The sequence below is a fragment of the Prionailurus bengalensis genome, chromosome C1, assembly GCF_016509475.1.
Source record: "Prionailurus bengalensis isolate Pbe53 chromosome C1, Fcat_Pben_1.1_paternal_pri, whole genome shotgun sequence".
NCBI classification, from domain to species: Eukaryota; Metazoa; Chordata; class Mammalia; order Carnivora; family Felidae; genus Prionailurus; species Prionailurus bengalensis.
The window spans coordinates 162,264,878-162,289,893 of record NC_057345.1 but is presented as its reverse complement, the minus strand read 5'-3'; the positions used below and the strand labels follow the sequence as shown (position 1 = coordinate 162,289,893).

Sequence of the window (25,016 nt, the reverse complement as noted above, 5' to 3'; positions counted from 1 at the left end):
TGGAGAGAGGGGAAAAAACTATATTCCCTTCAGATAGCAGCCAAAAGGGGAAAGAAATCCTACCAGGTCCCTTGTCTTAATGTGATGTAAAACAATGCAACCTAAAAAGAGTAACATTTCAAATATAGTTTGTTTATACATTCAAACACATCAGGAAGGTTGCAGAAACCATTGCCTTTTTTGGCTAAAACCAGAATAATGCATTAACCACTTGATGGATAAAGTTCTACATACACGGCATAAAAATCTAGCTCTTCTCTAGGACAAGTAACAATTTAAAAAGGATTATCAACAGATACCACACATATAAACTTTTTTTTTCCACATAAGTTACTTTTAACATCTGAAGAACACTATCTGAAACATATACGTGGCTAATGTCTATGTTATGTGCAGGTTAGCAGAGAAAATAAAAATGATCAGGAAATACTTGGATTAAGTAAGGCCATGACTCCTGAGATCATGACAGTTAAGTTCAGGTAAGAAACAATATGGCGGGGGTGCCTGGGTGGCTCAGTCGGTTGAGCATCCAACTTCAGCTCAGGTCATGGTCTCACGGCTCATGAGTTCAATCCCCACATTGGGCTTGCTGCTGTCAGCGCAGAGCCCACTTCAGATCCTCTGTTTCCCTCTCTCTCTGGCCCTCCCCCAAATATGCTCTGTCAAAAATGAATAAAACATTTAAAAAAAAAAGCAATATGGCTGCTTGAATTCATAGAGAAAAAGACACAGAAAGATAACATGGTGTCACATAAAGTGCCAGTTAAAAGTCCGTAAGAGAATCTAGAATTATTCACTGAATTTTTACTTTTATTTTTTATTATTATTTGTAAATGTTTATTTATTTATTTTAAGAGACAGAGAACACACAAGCAGGGGAGGGGCAGAGAGAGAGAGGGAGAGAGAGAAACAATCCCAACCAGGCTCCGCGCTGCCAGTGTGGAGCCCAGTGTGGGCTCCATCTCAGGAACCATGAGATCATGACCTGAGCTGAAATCAAGAGTCAGATGTTTAACCAACTGAGCCACCCAGGTGTCCCTTACTGAACTTTTATTTTATTTTATTCAAAAAATTTTTTTTCAATGTTTATTTTTGAGAGAGAAAGACAGAGAGAGAGAGAGAGAGAGAGAGAGAGAGAGAGAGAGAGCACACGTGCACGTGCACGAATAGGGGAGGGTCAGAGAGAGAGGGAGACACAGAATCCAAAGCAGGCTCCAGGCTCTGAGCTGTCAGCACAGAACCTGATGCGGGGCTCAAACCCATGAACCGTGAGATCATGACCTGAGCTGAAGTCGGATGCTCAACCAACTGAGCCACCCCAGTGTCCCTGAATTTTTATTTTAAACACAATTAAGAAAAGGCTTTAATAGTCAAAATGGCCAAAGTCATCACGGACACAGAGTTGATTTCAGATGGTTCACAGAATCATAGAATCTGTGAGTTGCAAAAGCCCTTTGATTTTACCTCCAATTCCACCACTTCAGAGGTAAGGAAACTGAGGTAGAATGAGTTTAAAATGATTTTTTCCAAATCTATCAATGGAATTCTTGGGATTAGAACTCAGTTCTCTTATCCCTCTCCCCACTACTGTGTTTACCTATGTTGTCACATTTTGTCTGATATTAATATCTCTTAATGCTAACATATATTATGTATGCAGCAGAATTAGGTGATTTAGAGGTTTATTAGATAACGGAGAAATTTGTCTCAGATGCAGAAACTGATCCTCCTAAATCCTCAAAGAAGACAAAGCACGTACAGAAAATCGAGTGTTAATTGCTGTAACTCCCTGACAATCTGACAGTCAGGGCAGCAGAGGGTTTCCACTGTTCCTCTTTGCTGTAGCTTCAACCCGTGCTCTTGTCCAGAACCTGCTGATTTAAAAAGCAGTGGCTTGGGGGTACCTGGCTGGCTCAGTCGGTGGAGAATGTGACTCTTTTATTTAATTATTAAAAAAAATTTTTTTGTTTATATATTTGAGAGAGAGCAAGCGAGAGCACACGGGTCGAGTAGGGGCAGAAAGAGAACAGAGAGAGAACCGCAAGCAGGCTCCATGCTGTCAGTGCAGAGCCTGATGTGGTGCTTGCACTCACGAACCGTGAGATCATGACCTGAGCTGAAACCAAGAGTCTGACACTTAACCTACCACCCAGGCACCCCTCAGTGGAGCATGCGACTCTTGATCTCAGGGTCCTGAGTTCAAGCCCTGTATTGGGTGCAGAGCTTGCTTAAAAAAAAATAAAAAAATAAAAAGCAGTGGCTCATTGCTATTAACCAAACATTTGTGAGGATTCAAATCCTAACTTGAGGTTTCTCTTCTTATGGTAATAAGATTTTTCACCATCTGGGAGCATTAAATTAGAATCCTTAGCAGCAGGATCTGGAAACATAAAAAGTCCCAAATGTTTGTTGATTGACTGGTTACCTTAATTCAATCACACTGTTTGGGGTGCTATATATAACCCAGTTTTCTAGAACAAACAAACAAACGAAAAATCACAGCTCCTTAAAAACCCTTTATCTACATTATCTGAAATTCCATTTTGTCAAGACGTCAAATACAGATGATAGATACATCCTAAATAAGTTCGTATTCGATATCACCAGGTGGACTAAGTCCACTAAGTACCAAACATCGGACGCATCTTTGAAACAGAAGCTTTTAGATACTGGGTATTTAATCCATAGGAGCACAGACTTTCAGAATGACTAAACCTTTGTCGAATTGGACCAGCCCCTTTGGCACCACAAACGTGGCTGAGGACAAATTGGATCTGTTCTCAGGGAGGATTAGAGCCGAGAATCTGAAGAGGTGAAGGCCACAGTGTAGGCTACGGTCTTTCTACCCTGCCAACAGCAGCCTTAATATTCCATTGAGTCATTTTCCTCATGCCGGCTCTGCCGTTCAAACACTGTAATTATTTCATATATTTTTACCTAGTTATTATCTTACTCACCACAGGCACCTGTAATTTTTCTGTATTTTTTTTTACTGCTCATTTACTTATTCTTAATTCAGCTAATAATGGTTCCACATATTAAAATTATCAAGGGGAAAGTAAGTGAAAACCACCTAGGACGTAGAGGCAGCAGATTCATTACAGCCTACAACAGGGAATAAAATATTATGTATACTTTTTGCAGTAAGTACATGCTAATTATGCAGCTATTTATAAAACACTTATCAACATTCAAACTGATACTCTTCAATGTTGTTGTTTTTTAAGCCCTGCTTTGCATACAAGATCTCTGCTTGCAGCTGAAAACAAACTTTGGGGGTCATCTGCCCACTGACTAGACAAAGCTTAAGTATATTCTTTACATTATGCTACATTCCTTTCATAATGGCACCGTAATTTCTTTCTGTGGGGCAATATTTATGTGGGGCTTTAAGGTTTATAATGTACTTTCACACACAGAGCCTCAGTTGATCTTTACAACAACCTGATGAGCTGGGCAGGACAGGTATAATTACCCTTTCATATAGACGGGGTTCAGAAAGGTTAAGGATAATTGCTGAGTAATATAGTTTGTAAGACGCAGGCATTAAACACAGAGTCTTCTGACTTCAGAGCTTTTGCTTTTCCCACTGTGTTATGGGGCCTCTTTACTACCTGCTTGCCTTTGTGGAGCACCTCAATATCCGGAGCGCTGAATCTATCCCTTCCTTCACGCGGCACGTGTGTGGAATGCAAGTTCTGGAATTAGACAGCCTGGGTTCACAGGCCAGCTTCCCTACTTACAAACCATGAGACCCTTGGTCGGTTAATTGACCACTTAGGGCCTCAGTTTCTTCATCAGTAAACATCATAGGACTGCTGTTAAGGATGAGATGAGACAATACTGGTAAACCATGTAGAATAGTATCTGAGACATATTAAGTGCTCAGCAAGAGTTAGCCACCATCATTATTATTGATCCACCTCTGGAAATAATGTTGCATCTTTTGGATGGGTGATTCTTTTGGGGGTTTTTCACAGGACCCAGCGTTTCTGGGTTTAACTCTGTGATGCTATTCCCATCACACAGCTGCTCCTGTGTTTGTGTCAGCCTATGAACTTGGGCTTGTAGGACTGCTTTCTGTGCTGTCATTTTCTTTAAGTGCCTCCCATTTTCTTGCTCAGAATTTTATTTTCTCACTGATTTTCAGAATTCTCTGCATTTTTGGAAGCCTCTAGTTCTTGGCTATTCTTTTTAGTCTTAGCTCAGGGGCTAGTATTCAGAGTAGAGAACTAGGACGTAGAGTAACACCCCACTGCTGGGTCAAATACTGTCCTAACACTGACTAGCTATGTAGCTTGGGGGAAAATTACATGTCTGCTCAGCCTCACTTCCTTAGTGTAAAAAGGGTACCCATCCCATGGTGTTGATATGAGGCTAGGAAAATGCATATACAGTACTTTGTAGAATATCTGATAATACGGTCCTTTTCTGAGAAAGAGGGCACCATGATCACATCATATTATCATCAAACCAAGTCTACTTTATTGAAAATAAAAGTCTCAAGTTGCATAACTACAGAAGTAGATTGCTCTCGTAGGAACATATGGATTAAACACCCACATAACCAATTGGGGGACTACAATGGTAAAACTTGGCTTCAACAAAATTTAAGCTCACAACTTCCCTTAGACATCTAAATAATATTCCTAAAAACTTGGCTTAATCTAGATAATAAACACCCAACACTGTTTTGTAAATAGCCAACAAAAAAACCCCAAATTTGGGGGCGTCTGGGTGGCTCAGTCAGTTGAGTGTCCAACCTCGGTTCAGGTTATGATCTCACGGTTCATGAGTTCGAGCCCCAAGTTGGGGTCTGTGCTGACAGTTCAAAGCCTGGAGCCTGTCTCAGAATCTGTGTCTTCCTCTCTCTCTGCCCTTCTCCCACTCATGCTCTGTTTCTGTCTCAAAAATAAATAAACATTAAAAAAATAAGAAAAGCAATTTTTGATAAAAGTTCCTCCTAGGGAACAAGTGAACTTATAAAGAGAACACCCTAGGACAGTTTTACAGAGAAATAAATGATGGAGGCCCTTCCTTTCAGTAAAGGAAGGTGTTGTGTTTGCTTTGTCTCTGTGTAAGAGATACACAGAGGTATATGAAGGTAGTCTTAGCTGAAACTTAGCGGCAAATCTGCATTCTATTTTTTCTCTTTAACTCAAGAAATGAAATGAATTATTTCCATGCCCAAAGCACAGAATTTGTGTTGAATACTAAGCCAAAAGAGATTAGGATACTAAGAAAAAAAATTTGACCAAAATTATTGCTGTATTTACATTCTTATACATTTAAATATAAGCCATTGATCACTTAAGATTCTTTCAGCTGTAGTAACAATCTGTTCTGAATGACAAGGACCTGTATTTGCTGACATAACAAAGAATCTTCAGTAGGTTAGCTCCAGGATTGGTACCAGTGCAAAGGTGCCATCGCAGACCCCTTTTCTTCCTGAGTCTCCATGCATGTCAGCTTTGTCATAGGACTCTTCCCCCTCGTCATTGTACGAAGGCAAGGTGGTCACTGGTAATTGGAGCTACAGGCTTCCTGCTCTCTTTCTTAAACATTGAGAAAACTTTTTCCTGAGAAGCCTCAGGAAGCCTCTTTTTGAATCTCATTGGCTCAGTCTACTTTGGACATGCAATCAGAGAGCCAATCACGGCCAAAGCCAGTCAACCCACTGAGACGACCCTGATGGCAACTACAATGTCTAGTGCAACTAGAATTATATTAGTGGCACATAGAGTTTCTCCAAATATTTGCCAGTATATGTGGAATTCTGGCTCACTTGACTCCATGTGCCTTGATTTCTCCTACATGTAAAAGGAAGTAAGTATCATACCAGTCCTTTTGAAGCCTCACAAGTGGGGGCTGGGTTTTGGAAAGATAAAGTAAATGATGTAAAAATGCTCCAAATCAGGGGGCGCCTGGGTGACCCAATCGGTTAAGCATCCAACTTCGGCTCAGGTCATGATCTCATGGTTTGTGAGTTTGAGCCCCGTGTCGGGGTCTGTGCTGACAGCTCAGAGCCTGGAGTCTGCTTCGAATTCTGTGTCTCCCTCTCTCTCTGTCCCTCCCGCACTTGTGCTCTGTCTCTCTCTCTCTCTCTCTAAAATAAGTAAACATTAAAAAAAAATAAAAAATTAAAAAAAAATGCTCCGGATCAAGGATGTAGTTATTAAAATTCAAAATAATATTAACTTAGTTGTGGTCACTTACTGAACTGAAGGCCTGCATGCATTTGTGCAAATAAAAATATGATAGTTTAATCATAAAACACAAAATTAAGACAACAGGGGAACAGTGCAGTAATAAATATCAAAAGCATTAAAATATTACATATTCCTTGCCTTTGCCTTTTAAAGTAAATGATTGTATAAGTGGGCAAAGATTTAGCTGTGAGGATGTTGATTCATCCTTTTGTGTTTGTTATAGGCAAAAAATGTGGAAAAAATCTAAATATACAATAGGAGGAAGCTAATAAAATAAATTATGATATATCTATCATTTAATATTGTGAATCAATAAAAATGATATCATGTTTTTCTCTTGTATCTGTGTCACTCTGTTGCCCAGCACTATATGACATATTGTGTTTAATAAGTATCTATGGAATTAACTGAAAAAAGGTATAGTTTCATATATATATGAGAAAGAACATATTACAAAAAAGCATATATATATATATATGCTTACATATATATATGTATATATATACATATATATATGTATATATATGAGAAAGAACATATTACAAAAAGGCATATACAACATGATCTCACTTATATAAGACATCTATATTTAGAAAATAGTGTGGAAAAGTAGTTGATGGCAGAGAAAGATATTCATAAAATATTTTCTAGTGACAAAGCAGACAAAATTACTTATAGTCAGATACTATTGTTATATTCAAAATTATATATCTACATGTAAAGAAAAAAGACTGGAAGGATACATACCAAAATATTAACAATAGGAATACCTGATAGGGTTATAGGTGGCTTGACTTTTCTTTTGAAAGACCAGTGGAAAATTGAACTGAATTTTAAGTGCAAATTTTAAAAAGATTAAAGAAACTAAAGATGAAAAGTACAGAAACTGAACAAATATAATTTTAAAAACTCATTAGAAAGCACTTGTATTCATCCGGTGAAATCGTGTTCCAAGCATAGCTAATGAATAGAGATTTTCTCTCATTAGCACATAAAAGGCCTGAAATATTAATGTTAAACAGAGTTCTACCATCTTCCTTTGTGCTAAAAGCAAAATTGGAGGTGACATACAATGTGGATTAAGGACAGAAATAGGTGTCAGTGGCTCAGGGCTCAAATCTTTTCTGTACTAGTAATTACTTTTCTCTGAGCAAATCATAATTTTTCATTATCCTAGTTTATTGATTTGGAAAAAGCGCAGTGAAAATACTGACTTCTTCACAGGGCTGCTAGGCACAGTCACAGATATTAAGTACTTTGAAAACACTGAGCCAAAGCAACTCACTTGAATGTGAGTGCTTTAATGGAACGGGGTTAAGGATTTCGCTATCCCTTATCTCATGTCAACAATATGGGCGTTAACCCACTTGCTCAGTTTTACATTATTTCTCCTGTCACTTGTGCCCACAGCAGTAAGCAGTTTATGTGTATTTGTTGTTTTCTCTGTTTTGCCACCTATTTGTCCACTCTCTCTGTTTTTCTTTACAGGCCATCTCTGGGGAACTGCCTATAAAATGCTTTGCCTTCCTTTGACCAATATGTCAGCAGCGACCCAAGCTAGGCCAACTAGACCCTCCTTCCTTGGGATGTGGGAATGAGGTGAGGGCCTAGGATGCTTGCAGCAGATTTGCCCCAATAGCAGCGTCTTTACTTGTTGCTTCTGAGGCCCCTTTTGAAAGCTGGTGCTCCTCAAGGATTCCTTCTATTTTCTGAGTTACCCAATATTCCTCTGATGAGTTCCTATATTCCTTAAGATAGTCACCTTTGGGGGATGCCTGGGTGGGTTGGTAGGTTAAAGGTCTGCTTCACCTCAGGTCATGATCTCGCAGTTTGTGGGTCCAAGCCCTGTATTGGGCTCTGTGCTGACAGCTTGGAGCCTGGAGCCTACTCTGGATCCTGGTTCTCCCTCTCTCTCTGCTCCTCCCCTGCTCACACTCTCTCTGTCTCTCAAAAATAAACATTAAAAAAAAAAAAAAGATAGTCACCATTGGTTTATGTTACTAATGACCAAAAAATATAGGTTATATAAGAAGCCCATATAACATGTCCCCGGATGAAAAGGGCACTAAAAATCGAGTCCTCAGCATAATATAGAAACACTTGCATGATCTTCAGGGAGTAAGCCTTTTCTGTTTGCTTGCCTGCAGCAGGGTGAGCCCCTGGTGTCCCCAGGATGCCCTCCCTAGGTGTTACAGAACAGCAATTCTTGTTTGAGGCTCTCGTTCCCAAGATCTAAGGATGAGACTTATGCTGTCCAACACGGTAGCCATAAGCCACATATAGCTATTTAAATTTAAATGAATGAAAATTAGGTAAAATTATAAATTCAGTTCCTCGGTAATAGTTGCTAATTTCAAGGCTAGTGGATACTGGTCTAGCCCAGAAATAGGAAACTTCCATGATTGCAAAAAGTTCTATTGAATGCTTGATTTATTTGGCTTCACCAAATTATATCTACGTTGCTTTGAGCCACCTGAAACAGATAAACATGTATCATGCAATACATTGCCAAGAAATGTTGTTAAACTCCATAGGATAAACTTTTTAAAAAAGTTTATTTACTTATTTTGAGATAGAGAGAGAGAGTGTATGCATATCTGTGCATGAGCAGGGGAGGGGCAGAGAGAGAGAGGGAGAGAGAATCTCAAGGAGGGTCCATGCTGTCAGTGCAGAGCCCGATGGGGGCTCCATCCTACGAACCACGAGATCATAACCTGAGCGGAAATCAAGAGTTGGATGCTTAACTGACTGAGCCACCCATGTGCCCCTGAAGGATAAACTCTTAAAAAATAATCTGTGAAGAAAAACAGTGACATGCTTCAGACTTGAAATCCTAAGGCCTTGATGAATCATGGCTCTGCCACTTGCCTTGGGCATGTCACTCTACTGTTTTTGAGTCCTGGAATTCTCATTTGTAAAATAAAGCTAATATTAACCCAACCGACTCCTATAAGGACAAAGTAGTATAATATGGATCAATGCTATTAGCCTGACAGAGAGTTGATTCAAAATAGAACAATGAAGAGAATCTAAGTTCTCATAGGACCAAGAATGAAAGAGGTGATCTGAGGGCACTAGGTAGTTTAGATGACACCCAGCCATCCTGGATTCCGTCTACAGAGAAAAGAATCAGGATTGGATATCACAGGCCTCCCTTGATTCTACTGTTCACTTCTGTGACTTCCTCTCCTCCACCCAGAACCCTTTTCCACACACCTCCCTACCTGGACATAGTATGGACTTTCACTCTGGGAGCTTCTGTTTTAAAAACAGAGATCAGTGCTATGAATATTCTCAATCAACTCTAAAGGGGAACAAGCTAAAAAATGAAGAACTAAGAATTTGCAAAAAAGAATAGAAGCCTGGTGTTTGGGGTTTTGAGTTGTAAAGATAATATGACATGGCCCATATACTGTCTCGCTCTTCTTTGCATTTTGTTTGCCTTAATCTTATCAACATGCTAACTCTTGGGAAAAAATAAGTCTGAATTCAATGGTGGTTTTTATTTTTTCTTCCAAAAAGTCTCAAAGGTCTCATAACAATTATTATGTATGTTGTTAAAAGAGCACAGACAGATCCTGAATGTGTTAACTTGAGAAAAACCAAATATAAGCCAGAAAGAATATATAATGTATGTAAGTCTCATTAAGCTGTCATTACTTGGAAAGATAGTTTCCAGGCAAATAAACACCCAAATCTCACTCTTGCAGCTTCTTCTGAATAACACATTCAACTCAAATCTCCCATCCTCACACATTCTGTTGACTTCAAAGAGAATTATGAGTGAACAAGGAAATGAGAATCAGGTAGGGCAATTATAATTCTGAAAAAGAAAAACATGCAACATTGATTGGATTGCTCGGAAAAAAGAAAGCCATTCCTCCTTCAATATATTTAACTACTCAATAAGCCAAAGTGTTTTGGGGTCTAAATTTTTGTTCCTTTGAAAAGAAAGTAGAGTTGGAAAATATACTGCCACATGACCCCCAAAGTTGAGGGTATAACTGCATAGCATTCACCATTTTTATTTAAGTTCGACTTAATTTTCTGAATGCTGTCTCTGTGCCAGAAACCGTGTACCAAATGGTCAATTCAGCAGACTATTAAAAAGCTGCCCCCAAACAAACTCAGTGCTCAAGCTGCCTAGAGGAACTGCCATTAGAATGCCAAGGTTTGTGTGACTTAAGGCAATGTGGTAGTAATAACAATACAGTGAAGGAATACATTTTGTATCTAGAGGAGAGCATGGACTAGGACAGATGTGAAGGAAAAGCTACCCCATGATGATAACCTGTATTTACGTGCAAAAGTATTAATACTGGCACTTAGAGGAAGAACACAGGCAGGCCCGGGCCATGCTGCCAGGTACCCTGCAGAGGTACAAAGTCTGCCTCCAAGGTTAGGGAACTGTCCCTACTAATACTCTCTAATAACACTCTTCTCCATAACTTTCTTTAGGTTACCTCCCAGGTATGTATCACCTTCCTGAGGTAACTTGGCTCACATTCCCCTACACAGGTAATGGGGAGAAAATCCTGAAACACAGCAAAACAAAACCATGCTAGAGAGGGCTGGAGCCTACAGCGGGGGGAAACTGCGGGCATTTCAGAGTTTGACAAAGGTGGACAGCATGACCCTGCCTGGGTCATGACTTACCTTCAGAGAATGAAATGAGATAATGACCATATACATGTGCAGTGTCTTCAAGGGAACAGAGGTTTTTCACAACAAAAGGATATTGGGCCACCAGGGCTGGGCAAAGCTGGGTATTTGGCATGAAAACACAGTGCATCATAACAAAGTCATTTAAAATGGAATCTGCAGGGGGAAGAAAAGGAAAGCAGAAAAAGAAATTAGGTTTTTGCAGAAATCCTTAGGAAAGCAAGAGTGTCTTTATCTGTTCTTGGTCAATGTCAATGGTTCTTATACATTGGCTTGGGGGATTGTGGTTTTACTGTACGTAGAGATGCTGCATATAAAAGATAATAATGTTGGGGCACCTGGGTGGCTCAGTTGGTTAAGCTTCCGACTTTGGCTCAGTCATGATCTCACAGTCTGTGAGTTTGAGCCCCTGCTTCGGGCACTGTGCTGACAGCTCAGAGCCTGGAGTCTGCTTCAGATTCTGTGTCTCCCTCTCTCTCTGCCCCTCCCCCACTTGTGCTCTGTCTCTCTCTATCAAAAATAAATAATCATTAAAAAAATTATTAAAAAAATAATAATGTTGACAGGCTTGAGGTCAAAACTCCATTTCTTAGGAGAGTGAACAAAAAGTATAGTATTTTTTAAAAGAGACTGCCTTTACAAACAGCACTGGTCACCTTAGCCACAATGTATATATAAAAAAATACATGTAATTAAAGAGCCACCCATGGGCATCCATGCATGCAGGATTAAGACACGGTCATTTCTTTGTCTACGTGACACCATACGTCTTTTGTCAACATCCGTTTTCCTTTGTATCTTTATCACCCAGTTTCCAGAGGGAGCAATGAAAGATCGGAGGCAACGGATTTCTAGGAGGTGATCAGAACAGAAAGTTGGTGAGAGAAACAAAAGAAGAAAAAAAAGGACAAGATAAACGCTCTGAGCAGTAACTGAAGCAAAATGAAAGCTCTCTAGTACAGTAAGATGGTGGCTGTCCTATATTTGAAGCTATTTTGTCAGTAGGTAAGCAGGGGATGGGTAGGGAAATAGGTAAGTCCCAAAGAGAAGTTTCATTTCGAATTCAGGGCTGGTTCCTCATTGCAGAGACAGCAGCATCCAGTCAGCGTTGTTGGGAGAGCAGGGGAAGGCAGGTGTTTAGAAGTACACTTGCTGAAACTTGCTATCTGAGATGCTATGTGGATTCTGATTAAGAAATGAACTATACTGGCTGGGGTTGGTGAGACTCTTCATATAGAAAATGGTAAGAGATGTGAAAATTTTAACTGAATACATTAGATTTCCAATGTCTATGTTTTAAATTAAATAATATTAATAATATTTTAACAAAAGAGATATAATTGATAGGTAACGCTGTGTAAGTTTAAGGTATATGACGTGTTGATTTGATACATTTACATATGACAACAGGATCACCACTGTAGCGTCAGCTAACACCTCTCTCAGGTCACATAATGCCATTATACTCATTTACATATAAGTGATGAGTGTAATCCTCCGCGGTTGTCAGTTGGCATTGCCAGCTATTTCAGTCCTATTATTCAGTCCCAGAGAGGAAGCAGAGCAGACACCAGACTAGCTCATGGAACTTCTCCCCTTAAGTACAAAAGGAATCTGGCTTGTCTAAGTTTCACATCTAGGCTCGCCTTTAGACATTTTAGATATTCTCTGAGGACAGGGGAGTAATGCTTGTTTATAAGGCTCTCAGAAGGACTAGGCTGCACAGGAGTTTAAATTTTGCTAAAGCAGAGATTTGAGTTGGGGACTCCAAGGTTGGTGAGCTGGTCACCTAGCAAGGTAACAACCCAGCACCCATATTTCACTGTGGCTTTCTTGTTCTCTACTCATAGGCATGAACTCGTGTTTCAAGGGCCTACTAGCGTTACTTTTAGGATGACTATGGCACATTCATATTTTTGATTATGAGAAAGATACTGATTTATTCTTTATCTCCAAGCCATGAACATTACACTTGTGAGAAAGAATCCAAAAAGCCAGCAGAGAATGAAGTTTGATACTAAATTTTGATGTTAACCTAGTTCTAACAACAAAAATGAAAGGGTCAGGAATCACATTCTACATGCCAGCCACAAAATGCACTGATTTCTAGGCTTCAATTTTTAGAAAGCAATACTCTAGTCCCCACCCCTCTTAGAGGTGACTTTAAAAGAAAGGATATATTTGTTCTTCATGGGTAGTAAAGATCTTACAGATCTTTCCTTAGATGCCATAGTCTCTAATGTACCAGAATCCTCCTTTTCAGTCAATATTTACTTTACAGAATATGCTGTTTCTTGTACCAGGTAATCACACATTCTGGGCAAATACTTAATCGGGGGTACGGGGGGATCTGTTATATTTTTCCTGACCTCAGGTTCTAGAAAAGTGGTTTATTTGGGGTTAGGTATGGCCCTAGAAGCAAGGATTCCCCATCTAATGGGTCCATTGAGGGTTTCCTTTCTCAAAAAAAAAAAAAAAAAAAAAAAAGGTTTTATCACACTTTTCTTGCTCAGACATCTTTGACCATTCCCCAATGCTTATCTTTGTATTTAAGACCCTGTAAGATCTTAGACCTTATTCTTAGACCTTGCCCTCTTCCTCCTACTTATGTATATGATAGTCTGGCAGAACCAGACTGCTTGATGCTCCTTGCCCATTTCTAGGTCAGCACTAATGTCCTTCAGTATGGAAGGCTTTGTTCCCAGTCTCTAGTCACTAACCTCCAGCCTTCCTGCAGGGCCACTTCAAGGCTATATATTCTCCATGACACTTTGCCTCAGGTACCCTCAGCTAGTCCCCTCCTGAAGCACTGGCCACATTCTGCCTTATGTTCAAGTTATTTGCAGATTCCTTTATGTCCTCTAGCAGGTTATAAACTTCCTGAGGACAGGAGGGTGACTTTTTTCTTCACCTTGCCCAGTTCAAAGCATCCAGCTTTGTCTCTGCCCAACAAGATACTCAACAGATATTGAACTGAAAATGAGTGCCCTAGAGTCAGAGATCCTGGCTTTTATATCCACTACTCCCCAATCAATTTGCTACACGAGAAAGCAAATCTCAGATAATCTATTTATAAAATTAGAAGCTGGAATGAAGAGATAAAATAAGAAGTAAATCAGTGGCAAAATACTTTTAGGAGATATATAATAATAATGATGACTTTACCTTGAGTATATTGCAGAAGTGATGGAACTGGGCTTTGAATTATTACTAAATATTTGAGATAAATCTTTGAGTTTCTTTTAGTGATAAATGTTCTTCTTTGGGCTTAATATGCTTAAAATATTAACCTATTATTATGAGACAGGCCAATAAGACAGGATTTTTTTTTTAAACTTGAATATGGGTTGTTCCAAAGTCATGTACAAGATGGTAACCAAAATGGAGAACAATATCATAACTCTGAACACTCAGGTTCAGTGGTGAGATTCATCTCATTCATCCTTGAATCTCTGTGTCTTAGTCAACAGGATTGTTTCACTGTAAGGTGGTATTATGAATTGAATTTTGTCCCCCCCAAAAGGCAGGTTGAAGTCCTAACCCTCAATACCTAAGAATGTGACCTTATTTGGAAATAGGGTCTTTGCAGATGTAGTTAAGAAGAGGTCATTAGTGTGGGCCCTAATTCAATATGCATCTACAAAACAAGGAATGCCAAGGATCGCTGGCAAACCACCAGAAGCTAGGAGAGTGGCATGGAACAGACTCTCCCTCACAGCTCTCAGAAGGAGCCAATGTGCTGTCACCTTGATCTTGGACTTGTAGTCTCCAGCACTGCCAGACAATAAATTTCTATTGTTTAAGCCATCTAGTTTGTGGTACTTTGTTATGACAGCCCTGGGAGACTAACAGGTGCTGGTGTTTAGTTACACCCTGGGGCAGCCCAGGGTCCAAGCCTAAGAATCTACAACCACAGACAGAATCATTTAACTCTCAGCTGGAACAAGGTTGTGCCTTTTAGGTAGACAGCTTCAAATTCCTTATGGAAATAGATAGGATTTGAGTTATTAACTAATGGATGTCTATGAAAGTCTATTCTTAATATGTATAAGACTGAGCCATCTACAAAAGACAGACAGAATTTGAGCAGGCAGAGGAGGGTCTGAAAGATTGTTCCCTGACTCAGCCACGCAGGAATGCTCTTCTAATGTTAATACACATAACTCCCCTCTAAAACTGTTTGGATACACATACTGCGAATGAATTCAGGATTTTTGCTGTTGTTGTTATCTTTTTTGTTTGTTTGTTTGTTTTTACAGTGCTCTGCATGGATTTAATGGACACACAAAACTGTTCTCGGTGTTTACCTGTTGCTTCATTTAAAGCTGGCTCAAGGCGTATTGTTTCTAGAAAATGCTCTAAAATTTTTTCAGGTGTTCCTGACATCACAGTATACCTGGATAAGAAATAAAAACATCATCAGTTTTTCAAAAGTGGGCAAATCATTAATGAATGACTTTTCACATATCTAAGTTTTTTGTGTGTTTTCTGTTTTGTTTTCGTTTACTTATTCCTTGTTTGAGTCCCAGAGAACCATTATGACTTAACTTATGGTCCACATTCTCCTTATGGTAAGAGAGACCATGTACCTTGCCAAAGCCACACAGGAAGACAATGAAAAAACCCTTCACGAATTGAAATAGTTACTAAAACGTTATTCTTTTTTCCCTACATGGAACTGAAGTAAACTTGGAGAGCGGCTCTAGCAGGCTGGGAGCTGAGAAGCTTCAGCCTTGCTCCAAGGGGAATGGAAAGGAACATGTAAATCACAGGGCAGTTCGGGTCAGGCAGGGGGAGCTGGCGAGGGCAAGTGACAGTAAACTAGGTTACCCATATATGGGTTATTTGTAGCACAATCTCGGTCCCACATTGGATTCCCCTGCCTATTTCTGGAATGCTCTGTCTTTCCCAACTGTACACTGGTGTGTGCTTTGGAAACACAGCTAAGAATAAAACAAGAGAAAGGAAAACAAAACCCCAAACGCCACTGAGCAAACAAACTCCAGTAGCATCTGGATAGGAAATAAATCAACACTAGAAAATCCATAGATTTATTTCAACGTAAAATGTATATTATTTGGGGGTAGGGTGTGTTAGTCATTATTTCAGAAGATCCATCCGTGGGTTTCATCAACCAACAGGACAGGATTTATTTTTTAAACTGAATGTGGGCTATTTCAAAGTCATATCGAAGATGGTAACAAAGCAGTGAATGAAACCACAGGCAAAATACATTAAGGTGATCTGGGCACTCCTATGCTAAAACTCAGACTTTGCTTTTCTGCTCGGAATTTCACATAAAGCAAAATGATGGGAAGAAAAACAACAATGAAAAACAAATGTTCAGAAAGCAGTGGTATGATTCGGCTCCAGGAGGACTCAGATTTCTTTGTCTCCTCACCAACACTCTTTCCTTGCCTATTTGAGACCTTGGAGGAAGTGTGCTTAGATTCCAAGAACATCTCTAATGTATTAATCCTCAAGGTCTTAACCTCCTGCCTGAGGGAGTAAAGAAGAAGCAATCCAACATATAGCCCCATGCATGTGAGAACAGAGACTGAGTGAAACAACTCTGGTACTGAATGAGTAGCAAATACACTCTACCCAGATGGTAAGGTGACCATTAGTTAAGACTATTCTATGTGTGCATGCTAGTGTGTGTGTGCACTCAGGATCAAAAAGAAGCTGAAGAGTTAAATCTTTGAGGAAACCTGACTTTGGAGCCTAGAGGAAGAAAGGGGGAATAGGAAAAAAAAGATCTATTTTAACCTCACAAGTATCACCCCTTTCTCAAAATAAATAAGGCAAAAGACAAGGGTTTTACCTCTCGTAGGCAATGGCTATTTGAGGAAAGGAGAGGGTGTATCGATAATGGCCTTGAACACTTAAATGGAGAAAACTGCTGAGTTCATTCAATAATTCCTGAAATACCTGATCCTTGGATAGTACTCACTAGGCAAGCTGGAAGATGGGTGGCATTGATCACATTAATAAGGAATCCGGCTGGAGAGGGCATCAGCATCTGTTGAGTATTTCCTACGCCCCAAACAGCTAGGTGGGCACTGAATCATGTCGTCATTGCTTATTCCTGCTAGATAAATATTATCTTCATTCTGCAGATGGAGAATCTGCTGGGCAAGGGGAGGCAGCAGGCCTATGGTCACAGAGTTAGTAAGTGCCAGATCTCTGCTGTGAGCCTGGTCTGGCTTCAGAGCACAAGCGTGTGTCTTGTGGCCCAGCTCTGTCTGTGCACCAAGATGCTTGGGGCACAGGGTATGTCTAGATACCTGGAGCTCATTCTGAAAAGGAACTTGTTTGTGTCTGAAAACAAGTTTTATTTAAATAAGATGATAAATACATTACACAGAACACCAGTGACTTGTATTTGGCATGGCACTGGGCAGTCGTCGCTAGCAGGCTGTAAGCTTTCTGGCTGGTTACATGATAGGTATTTCAGTTTGAAATGTGTTCCCTCCTCAGAAGTTTAACTCTGCCCGGTTGGCTTAACATTCTGGTGTTCTTGGTTCGGACATCCCTTAGCTAGAGTATTTATGTCTGGCCACAAAGAATGAAGACCGAGGGGGCAAACCAGATTTCCTATCACCTCCTTAGAGAGAAGCGACATCTCTGCCCACCTCATCAGTCTCAGACACCAGGAGATCTTGCTTTTGCTACCAAGGGCTCCCTCTAGTGGTACAGCTGCTGTGGCTGCCTTAGCCCATCCTCTCCCTCCTCCACTCCACAGAGGGCAGTGCAGGTGTTGATATTCTTAGGTCACGGAACTCTGAAGAGAAAGAGCCAGGGAGCTTCTGGCCAGATGTAGCCATCTGTGAATTTGTAGCCCTGGGCTTGGCTGAAACACCATATTATTGCTTTGTTTCAGGCTGGACACTGCCAGACACCCTCTGCTTGACCTCTGTTTAACTGAGGGACTTGAATCCCAGACAGCACGGCTTTTTTCAGTTTATTTCATGAAGGAGCTATTCTAGTCCAAGTTAAAAAGAAGCCCAAATTGATTACATTATCCAAGCTGTGGGCTTTTAAGCCTGTGACAGAAAAATCTGTTCCTAATGCCAAGTCTGGAAATGAGGACACTTCTATCTGCACCTAGAACAACAATGACAAAGGATGGAGGGGAGGAGAACCTAAAAGAGACTATCTTTCTGCAAACAGGATGGACCTGAACAATTGGGTGGTTAATAGTCTAAGGAAAAAGCAACACAGTAACTAAAGCAGAAGCAGTTCCTTTAAATTCTCTCTTTCCTATTAAAATCACATAACCACACAGCAGAAGATAACCAAAATGGTAAATGTTTGAGAGCCTGAGATAGTTTATTCAGCATGAGAAACACTGTCTTGATATTGATGTTTTAATATCACACTCAGAGTTGAGTGGCTTGGGCAGTCAGGCAGCTTTGAAAATTTAAAATGTATACATGAAAAACTGTTCTGGATTTCTCAGGGGAAAAGTTAATCAGAAAAATAACATTATGGGGCACTGGGTGGCTCAGCTGGTTGAGCGTCCAACTTTGGCTCAGGTCATGATCTCACAGTTTATGTGTTCAATCCCTGCATCAGGCTCACCGCTGTCAGCGCAGAGCCCGTTTTGGAGCCTCTGTCTCTCTCTCTCTCTCAAAAATAAATAAACACTTAACAAAAAAAAGAAAAGAAAAATAACATTACAACTGGCACCAATGTGATGACCCTCTTTGAGTTCAAAAGGGATGATGTCTGAAAAGATGGAGGCCCTATATGTTCCTGAATTTTAAGTCTACCCACAGACATCGTTGTTGGCATATTGTCAAAGTTATCCAGAACATCAGGCCAAATTCACTTACATGGTGCCGTGCCCCCTTTAACTCTGGTCTGGCATGAGAAAGCCCGACATGGAAAGAGACCCCTCGAGAGAATGACTTTTTCCTCTTCAGGGAGCTGATCTTGCCCAGCGCATTATTTTGTGCTGACGGATATTTCTTAAAGGGTGCACTGTGAACATGCACACGTTTTTGAATTATATAAGAAATCTGGATCGGTCTACAGAACACAGAAAAGGAGATGTAACGGAAATCAGATCCAGGCCTAAAATAAACTGAATACATGGGCTTCTCCTCTTCTGTTCCCTTTAGTTTGATTTCATAAGAAAATCTATATTTGGAAGGCGCTCTGAATGGACTATGTTGTAACAAGCAAACGCTTTTGATCATTCCCCCATGGTATGAAGAGGTGAAAGAAGCGGGGCCTCCGGGGGACTTCTTGGTCAAATGTTTCAAGGTTAAGGAGAATTTTCAAGGCTTACTTTTTCAGGTGGCAAAATTTTCCTGAGACATCTGAGGCATTATTAAAGAATGCAGATCTGCACTGTAAAATGCTCCAGATAGATTTAAGCGCACTAAAGAAAATCAGTGGGGAGGGACCTAACCTTCGCATTAAAAATATCTTCATTCTCGTCTTCCATGGGCTGAACGGATAACTGTTGAAAACATTCATGAGAGAACATTTTCAAGAATGGGTAGCAGCGGAAAAAAAAAAAAAAACATGAAGAATTCTGGATGGCAGTTTACAGATTTGGAAGTGAAAGAACAGTTTTTTATACGGTCTGTTTTATGTCAGCCCTTTTGAAATATATTGGTTTGCAGTGTTTACATGATAGTGTCGAGGATACAGTATTTACGTACTGTCTATTGCCATAGTAAGCTTCATGGCTGAAGGAAGAAAAGCATTGAAGTTGTCAGCTGGAACTGCTGCCAGCTTTACCATTACAGGCTTTGTAAACCTGGGCAAGTAGCTGGCTTCTCTGAGCCTGCTTTTTCCATCGGTAAAAAGGAGTGGGTAGTCAGGATTACATGAAACACGCAAAATATATTATGGCTACTCAATAATATTCTATTTCTTGGGGCGCCTGGGTGGCGCAGTCGGTTAAGCGTCCGACTTCAGCCAGGTCACGATCTCGCAGTCCGTGAGTTCGAGCCCCGCGTCAGGCTCTGGGCTGATGGCTCGGAGCCTGGAGCCTGTTTCCGATTCTGTGTCTCCCTCTCTCTCTGCCCCTCCCCCGTTCATGCTCTGTCTCTCTCTGTCCCAAAAATAAATAAATGTTGAAAAAAAAAAAAATTAAAAAAAAAAAAAAAAAGAAAATACGTTGATTCATCCAGATGAAAATGTCTGAGCTTTGGGCTTTGAGTCTAAACAATAAAAATTCATCAGTTACCGTGAGTGGCCTGATTAAAGGGAACATCCCATTTGTGTTGCAAACAAAGGAAAATTACTTGGGATGCATTCTTTTTCAACATATTATTTGGTGACACTTCTTTGGCTACAGGATTGGTGTTTTTGTTATTCTAAGATTGAAAATTAATCTTTATTTTAAAAACAAGATTCTGCAATCTTTCACAATTTCTTAAAGCTACATTTCCTTGTTCTCCTGTCTTACTATTCAAGTGTTGGTACATTTGATGGAAAAAAGCCTCATGTAAGAAGTTGCAACAAAAGGGACGCCTGGGTGGCTTAGGTGGTTAAGTGTCTGACTTCGGCTCAGGTCGTAATCTCGAAGTTCGTGGGTTCAAGCCCCACGTCAGGCTCTGTGCTGACAGCTCAGAGCCTGGAGTCTGCTTTGGATTCTGTGTCTCTCTCTCTCTCTGCCCCTCCCTTATTCATGCTCCATCTCTGTCTCCCTCCAAAATGAGTAAACATCAAAAAAAAAAATAAACAACAACAAAAAAGAAGTTGCAACAAAAGATGGAACGGGATATAGGCATACTGAAAGAGGCTCAAGTTAAATAGAGAACCAAAGGGCGCCTGGGTGGCTCAGTTAGTTAAGCATTTGACTCTTGATTGTGGCTCAGATCGTGATCTCACAGTCGTGAGATCGAGCCTCGCGTTGGGCTCTGGGCTCTGCGCTGGGCATGGAGGCTGCTTAAGATTCTCTTTCTCCCTCTCCTTCTCCTCCTCCCTGCTCTTTCACTCTCTCAAAGCAAACAAACAAAACAAAACACCCTGGGAGCCTAAGAAGTGTGAAGCGAACACCCTTTTGATGTTAGCAGTATTGAGTACAGATGAGGCCAGATGGATGCTTCTAGACTGCAATCCACAGACGGTCTTATATTTGAAGTCTGGGTTCCTGCCAAAGATGCTCATTCTGATAACAAGATGAAAACACTTCTCAAGAAATCCTACATGTGAAATTCAAATACCAAAGGTTCTTATCACCTCGGGGCCTACCTATCCTCTGTGTGGCCTGGCACTCCTACTTCCATTGTTCTCGCCGCCTTCTGTTCCAAAGCTATCACAGTTGAACACTGTATGCAGAGAGTGTCCTTAGCGTAGGGGAAGAGTATCCTCTGAATTACTCCAGGCAGCACCAAGCTCAATGCAGTGCCAGAAATGGATACATTATACTCCACAAGATGTGTGATTAGTCAATAGAGAGAAAAAAAGTCACACACACTGCCGTCTTCCACAAAAAAGGAGAGCATGCTATTGTAGAAATGATGATACCATGTGAAAAGGTTAATCATAGTCTGGCAATTGCAGTGTTGGATGCAAACCTACTTTTGCTGAGGCTGTGAGTTTCCTTGATTAGAAGCCCTGTTCCCTGCTGGGACCTTCTCCAGCACCAAGACATCTTGGTCATGTTCTTTAAGTCTGACTGTATTCGCCTCAACGTCCTGCAAATACAAATTACACCACATACAGATGCTGCTGTTTTCTCAGACAATGAAAAAAATTTCAAATGCTTCAGAAACTCATTTGGTGCTTGTGATGCTAATTGTTGCATCTACAAATTAAGTCATTTTCAAAGTCAGGGCTGGAATGGTCAGAGATAGGACCAGATGAGGTTTGAGGCATATGGTTTTAAAACTCTGCTTTTACCCCAGATTCAGAAAAACAACCGAGTAGAGAGGAGTGTGGTTGTACTGTGAGAAACCTTTCAGAGAGGGTGGCATAACGGGAAGAGAGGGGAGCAAGTACACTTATCCTTAGAAAAATATGTGACTTTCTTCTGAGGGCATGTCATTTTCATAGGCATGCACCTTTCTCTCTCATCAAAAGATTCTGTTTGTTTTTTTTAAAAAATCAGCTCGAGGGGCATCTGGGTGGTTCAGCTGGTTAAGCGTCTGACTTCGGCTCAGGTCCTCGTCTCACGGTTCATGAGTTCGAGCCCCACATTGGGCTCTGTGCTGACAGCTCAGAGCCTGGAGCCTGCTTCGGATTCTGTGTCTCCCTCTCTCTCTGCCCCTTCCCCACTCATGCTCTGTCTCTGTCTCTCTCAAAAATAAACATAAAAAAAATCAGTTTGAAATGTGTTAAAAACATTTTTCAGTTATTTTGAATAATTTTATAAACCGTATCAATGATAATGATCCTAACCTGATTCTTTCCAAGAATTTTTTTTGGCTAAGTGTAAACTCCATGTGTGTAAACTTTAAAGAGTTACTAAAGTTTACCTCTAAATTTCAATGTCACTTGAACAATTAAATTAAAAATCTTGACAGACTTTTTTTCATCATTTGGTCCCCATTTTAAGAGATAACAACTCAAATTCCGTGAGGCACTTTTTTTTCTATATTATTCAATAGTATAATTTTAAATTTAACTTTTTTGCATTAAGGGAACACATTTCTAAGACAAACTTTGTTGTCAGAATCTTGTCCCCAAAGGCAAAGGCTTAAGGCCCTGTGAGAATAGGTGTTCATACATAAGGAACGGAGAATGACATTGTGAAGCATCCTTAAGTAAGGCTGAACGTACCAGTAACTGCATTTAGAACTTCAGGGTAGGATAGAGAAAGATGGTAAGGCTGGGAGAGACAGAGAAGAGAGTGTGCTCAGTGTAGGCAAAGAGCAAAATGACCCTAGAGGAAACAGTCTCCCAGAGTGAACTCAAGCTGGGGCAGGCTGGACTGCAGGCCACCTGAGAGGTCAGGGCTGACGGGACACTGTCATCTTCCCCAGTAGTCCACAGACAGTCTTTCTAGGGGTTGTGTGTGTGGGAAGACCAGGGACCATCTCTTCTCATCCTCACCCACTCTCACAAATACTTTATTGAACAAGCTTTGAGTAGGCCCATCTGCAGAGCCAACTTTAAATGCAATTTCACGTCTCTGTCACCCCAGTTATTCTTCGCCTACCTGCTAAAGTCTGAAATTCCTTTAGTATGAATCAAATTGACATGAAGCACTTGAAAATGCTTGATCGGAGTAACCATGGGTGACGTTAATTCCCACTAAAATGTAATCACTCAATAAGTGAGGAGAGGATGTGATGATACAGGAAAGCTTCAGATTTGGGAAGACATAGGAGGTGGAGACTAAGAAAGTCTAGGATGGAGAAAGACCTGGGGAGTGAGGTAGGAAAGGACACAAAAGGGCAAGCCTAGAATTGCCAAAGAGAAATGGCTCAGACTTTGGCATTTGGACAAGGCAGTCCCTAGATTTTTTTTTTTTAATTCCCATGGGCCAGTATGGGTGTGTCCAATTATGTGGCGTGGCACACGTGCCATATTGGCAGCTTTACTGGAATATCACCCTTGGATCCCAGAACGCACACCAGCACATTGAACATACCAGGTTTAGAACCAAGGCTCTTTGTTCTTGGAGCATTCAGTAGTCACAGTACCGCTCAGTTAACACCACACTCTGATCTTTGCTGGTCTGGCAAAAGGAAAAGTGGGATACTTCTCAGCCACACTGCCTTGGACTCACCCTCAGGATCCGGTTGAAATCCTCCTTGTCCACTCTTAAGAAATGGCAATTATCTTCTCGCAAGACGATAGAAGCAGCTCTTGGGGCATCGTTCACTAGTGCTAACTTGCCAAAGTCATCCCCCTCATGCAGGGTACAGACCACACCCTGGAGGGAGCAGAACATTCAGATGAACAGGATCCCTGAATCTGAGCAGACAGCCACTCACCTCATGCCACAAGACCCCCTTTACCCAAAACACTGTATATATAAATGGACTGCGCCAGGGATGCCAAAGGAGAGTTGCAGAATTAGATTATAATGTTTTATTTTTCTTTCATTTAGTAATATGGGCTATGGCCTAACTAAAATGTACACATTTAATGTATTTCTTTTAAATTGATACATCTATAAGGAGATGAGCCCCAGAAAGTTCAATTCGAATGAGTATAATAATTTAGATAATCTGTGACTGGAGATGCTGTAATGTCTTTTCTACACCGAGTAACAATGTTGTTGCAGGTTTAATTGTAGCACTTCCATACTTAGAGCCACACTAGTAAATGGAGCATAATAAAGTTTCACAAAGAAAAAGATATATATACCTTGCCATAAATGACTACATTCACTGATCCTTTTAGAATAATGTACCAGGAGGTGCCTTCTTCCCCTTGGTTAAACACTAGACACAAAAAGATGAAAAGACTTATGACAAGAATAGAAGCACATCAATATAAATTACAGCTTATCAAATCATCATTTTTAAGTCCCCAGAATTATACATTTACTCCAGAAGGAAAAAAAAAGTCACTGGCAAATACTAACTTATTCAGGTGGAATGGTATTTCCTTTTCTATAGAACACGAAAGGAACATAGATACCACGCTACTTGCTAGGCTCTAAAAGGTACGGATTTACTATTGAGCCATGTGCCAGCAATCCATTTCTTAAAGCGATAAATACACTTTCCCCCACAGTCCATCAAAACTTATTACGCTGTTGAGAATAGTTTTTAGGGGCGCCTGGGTGGCGCAGTCGGTTGAGCGTCCGACTTCAGCCAGGTCACGATCTCGCGGTCCGTGAGTTCGAGCCCCGCGTCGGGCTCCGGGCTGATGGCTCAGAGCCTGGAGCCTGTTTCCGATTCTGTGTCTCCCTCTCTCTCTGCCCCTCCCCCGTTCATGCTCTGTCTCTCTCTGTCCCCCCCAAAAATAAATAAAAACGTTGAAAAAAAAATTAAAAAAAAAAGAAAATAGTTTTTAAAAGTAATCTTCATGCTAGTGTGTGACGTTTGAAAACGTGCAAATCAGCACTACATACTGTTTATGGATACGTGTCTATATGTTACTAAAAAATGAGTTGTGATAACACTCACTGCACATAGGGTAGGAATTACCTTGGGGAGGGAAAGAAAACAATGAGATAAAGGAAAGAACAAGAGGGCTTCGTTTGTATCTATAATTTCATTCTTT

At 40.6% G+C, this 25,016-nt stretch overlaps 1 protein-coding gene across 6 annotated transcripts in view; it reads right to left on the bottom strand.

Annotated features, from left to right (window-relative positions):
• Positions 1 to 25,016, bottom strand: part of RAPGEF4 (Rap guanine nucleotide exchange factor 4) — a 290,524-nt gene that overhangs the window by 39,532 nt on the left and 225,976 nt on the right. For all 6 annotated transcript variants that reach the window (XM_043577056.1, XM_043577057.1, XM_043577058.1 and 3 more), the window contains 5 exons: positions 24,153 to 24,229; positions 23,569 to 23,715; positions 21,417 to 21,532; positions 15,179 to 15,267; positions 10,949 to 11,027 (listed from right to left, as the gene is read on the bottom strand). In XM_043577056.1, coding sequence (XP_043432991.1) covers positions 10,949 to 11,027; positions 15,179 to 15,267; positions 21,417 to 21,532; positions 23,569 to 23,715; positions 24,153 to 24,229 — 508 coding nt within the window. The remainder of the gene's footprint in view (positions 1 to 10,948; positions 11,028 to 15,178; positions 15,268 to 21,416; positions 21,533 to 23,568; positions 23,716 to 24,152; positions 24,230 to 25,016) is intronic.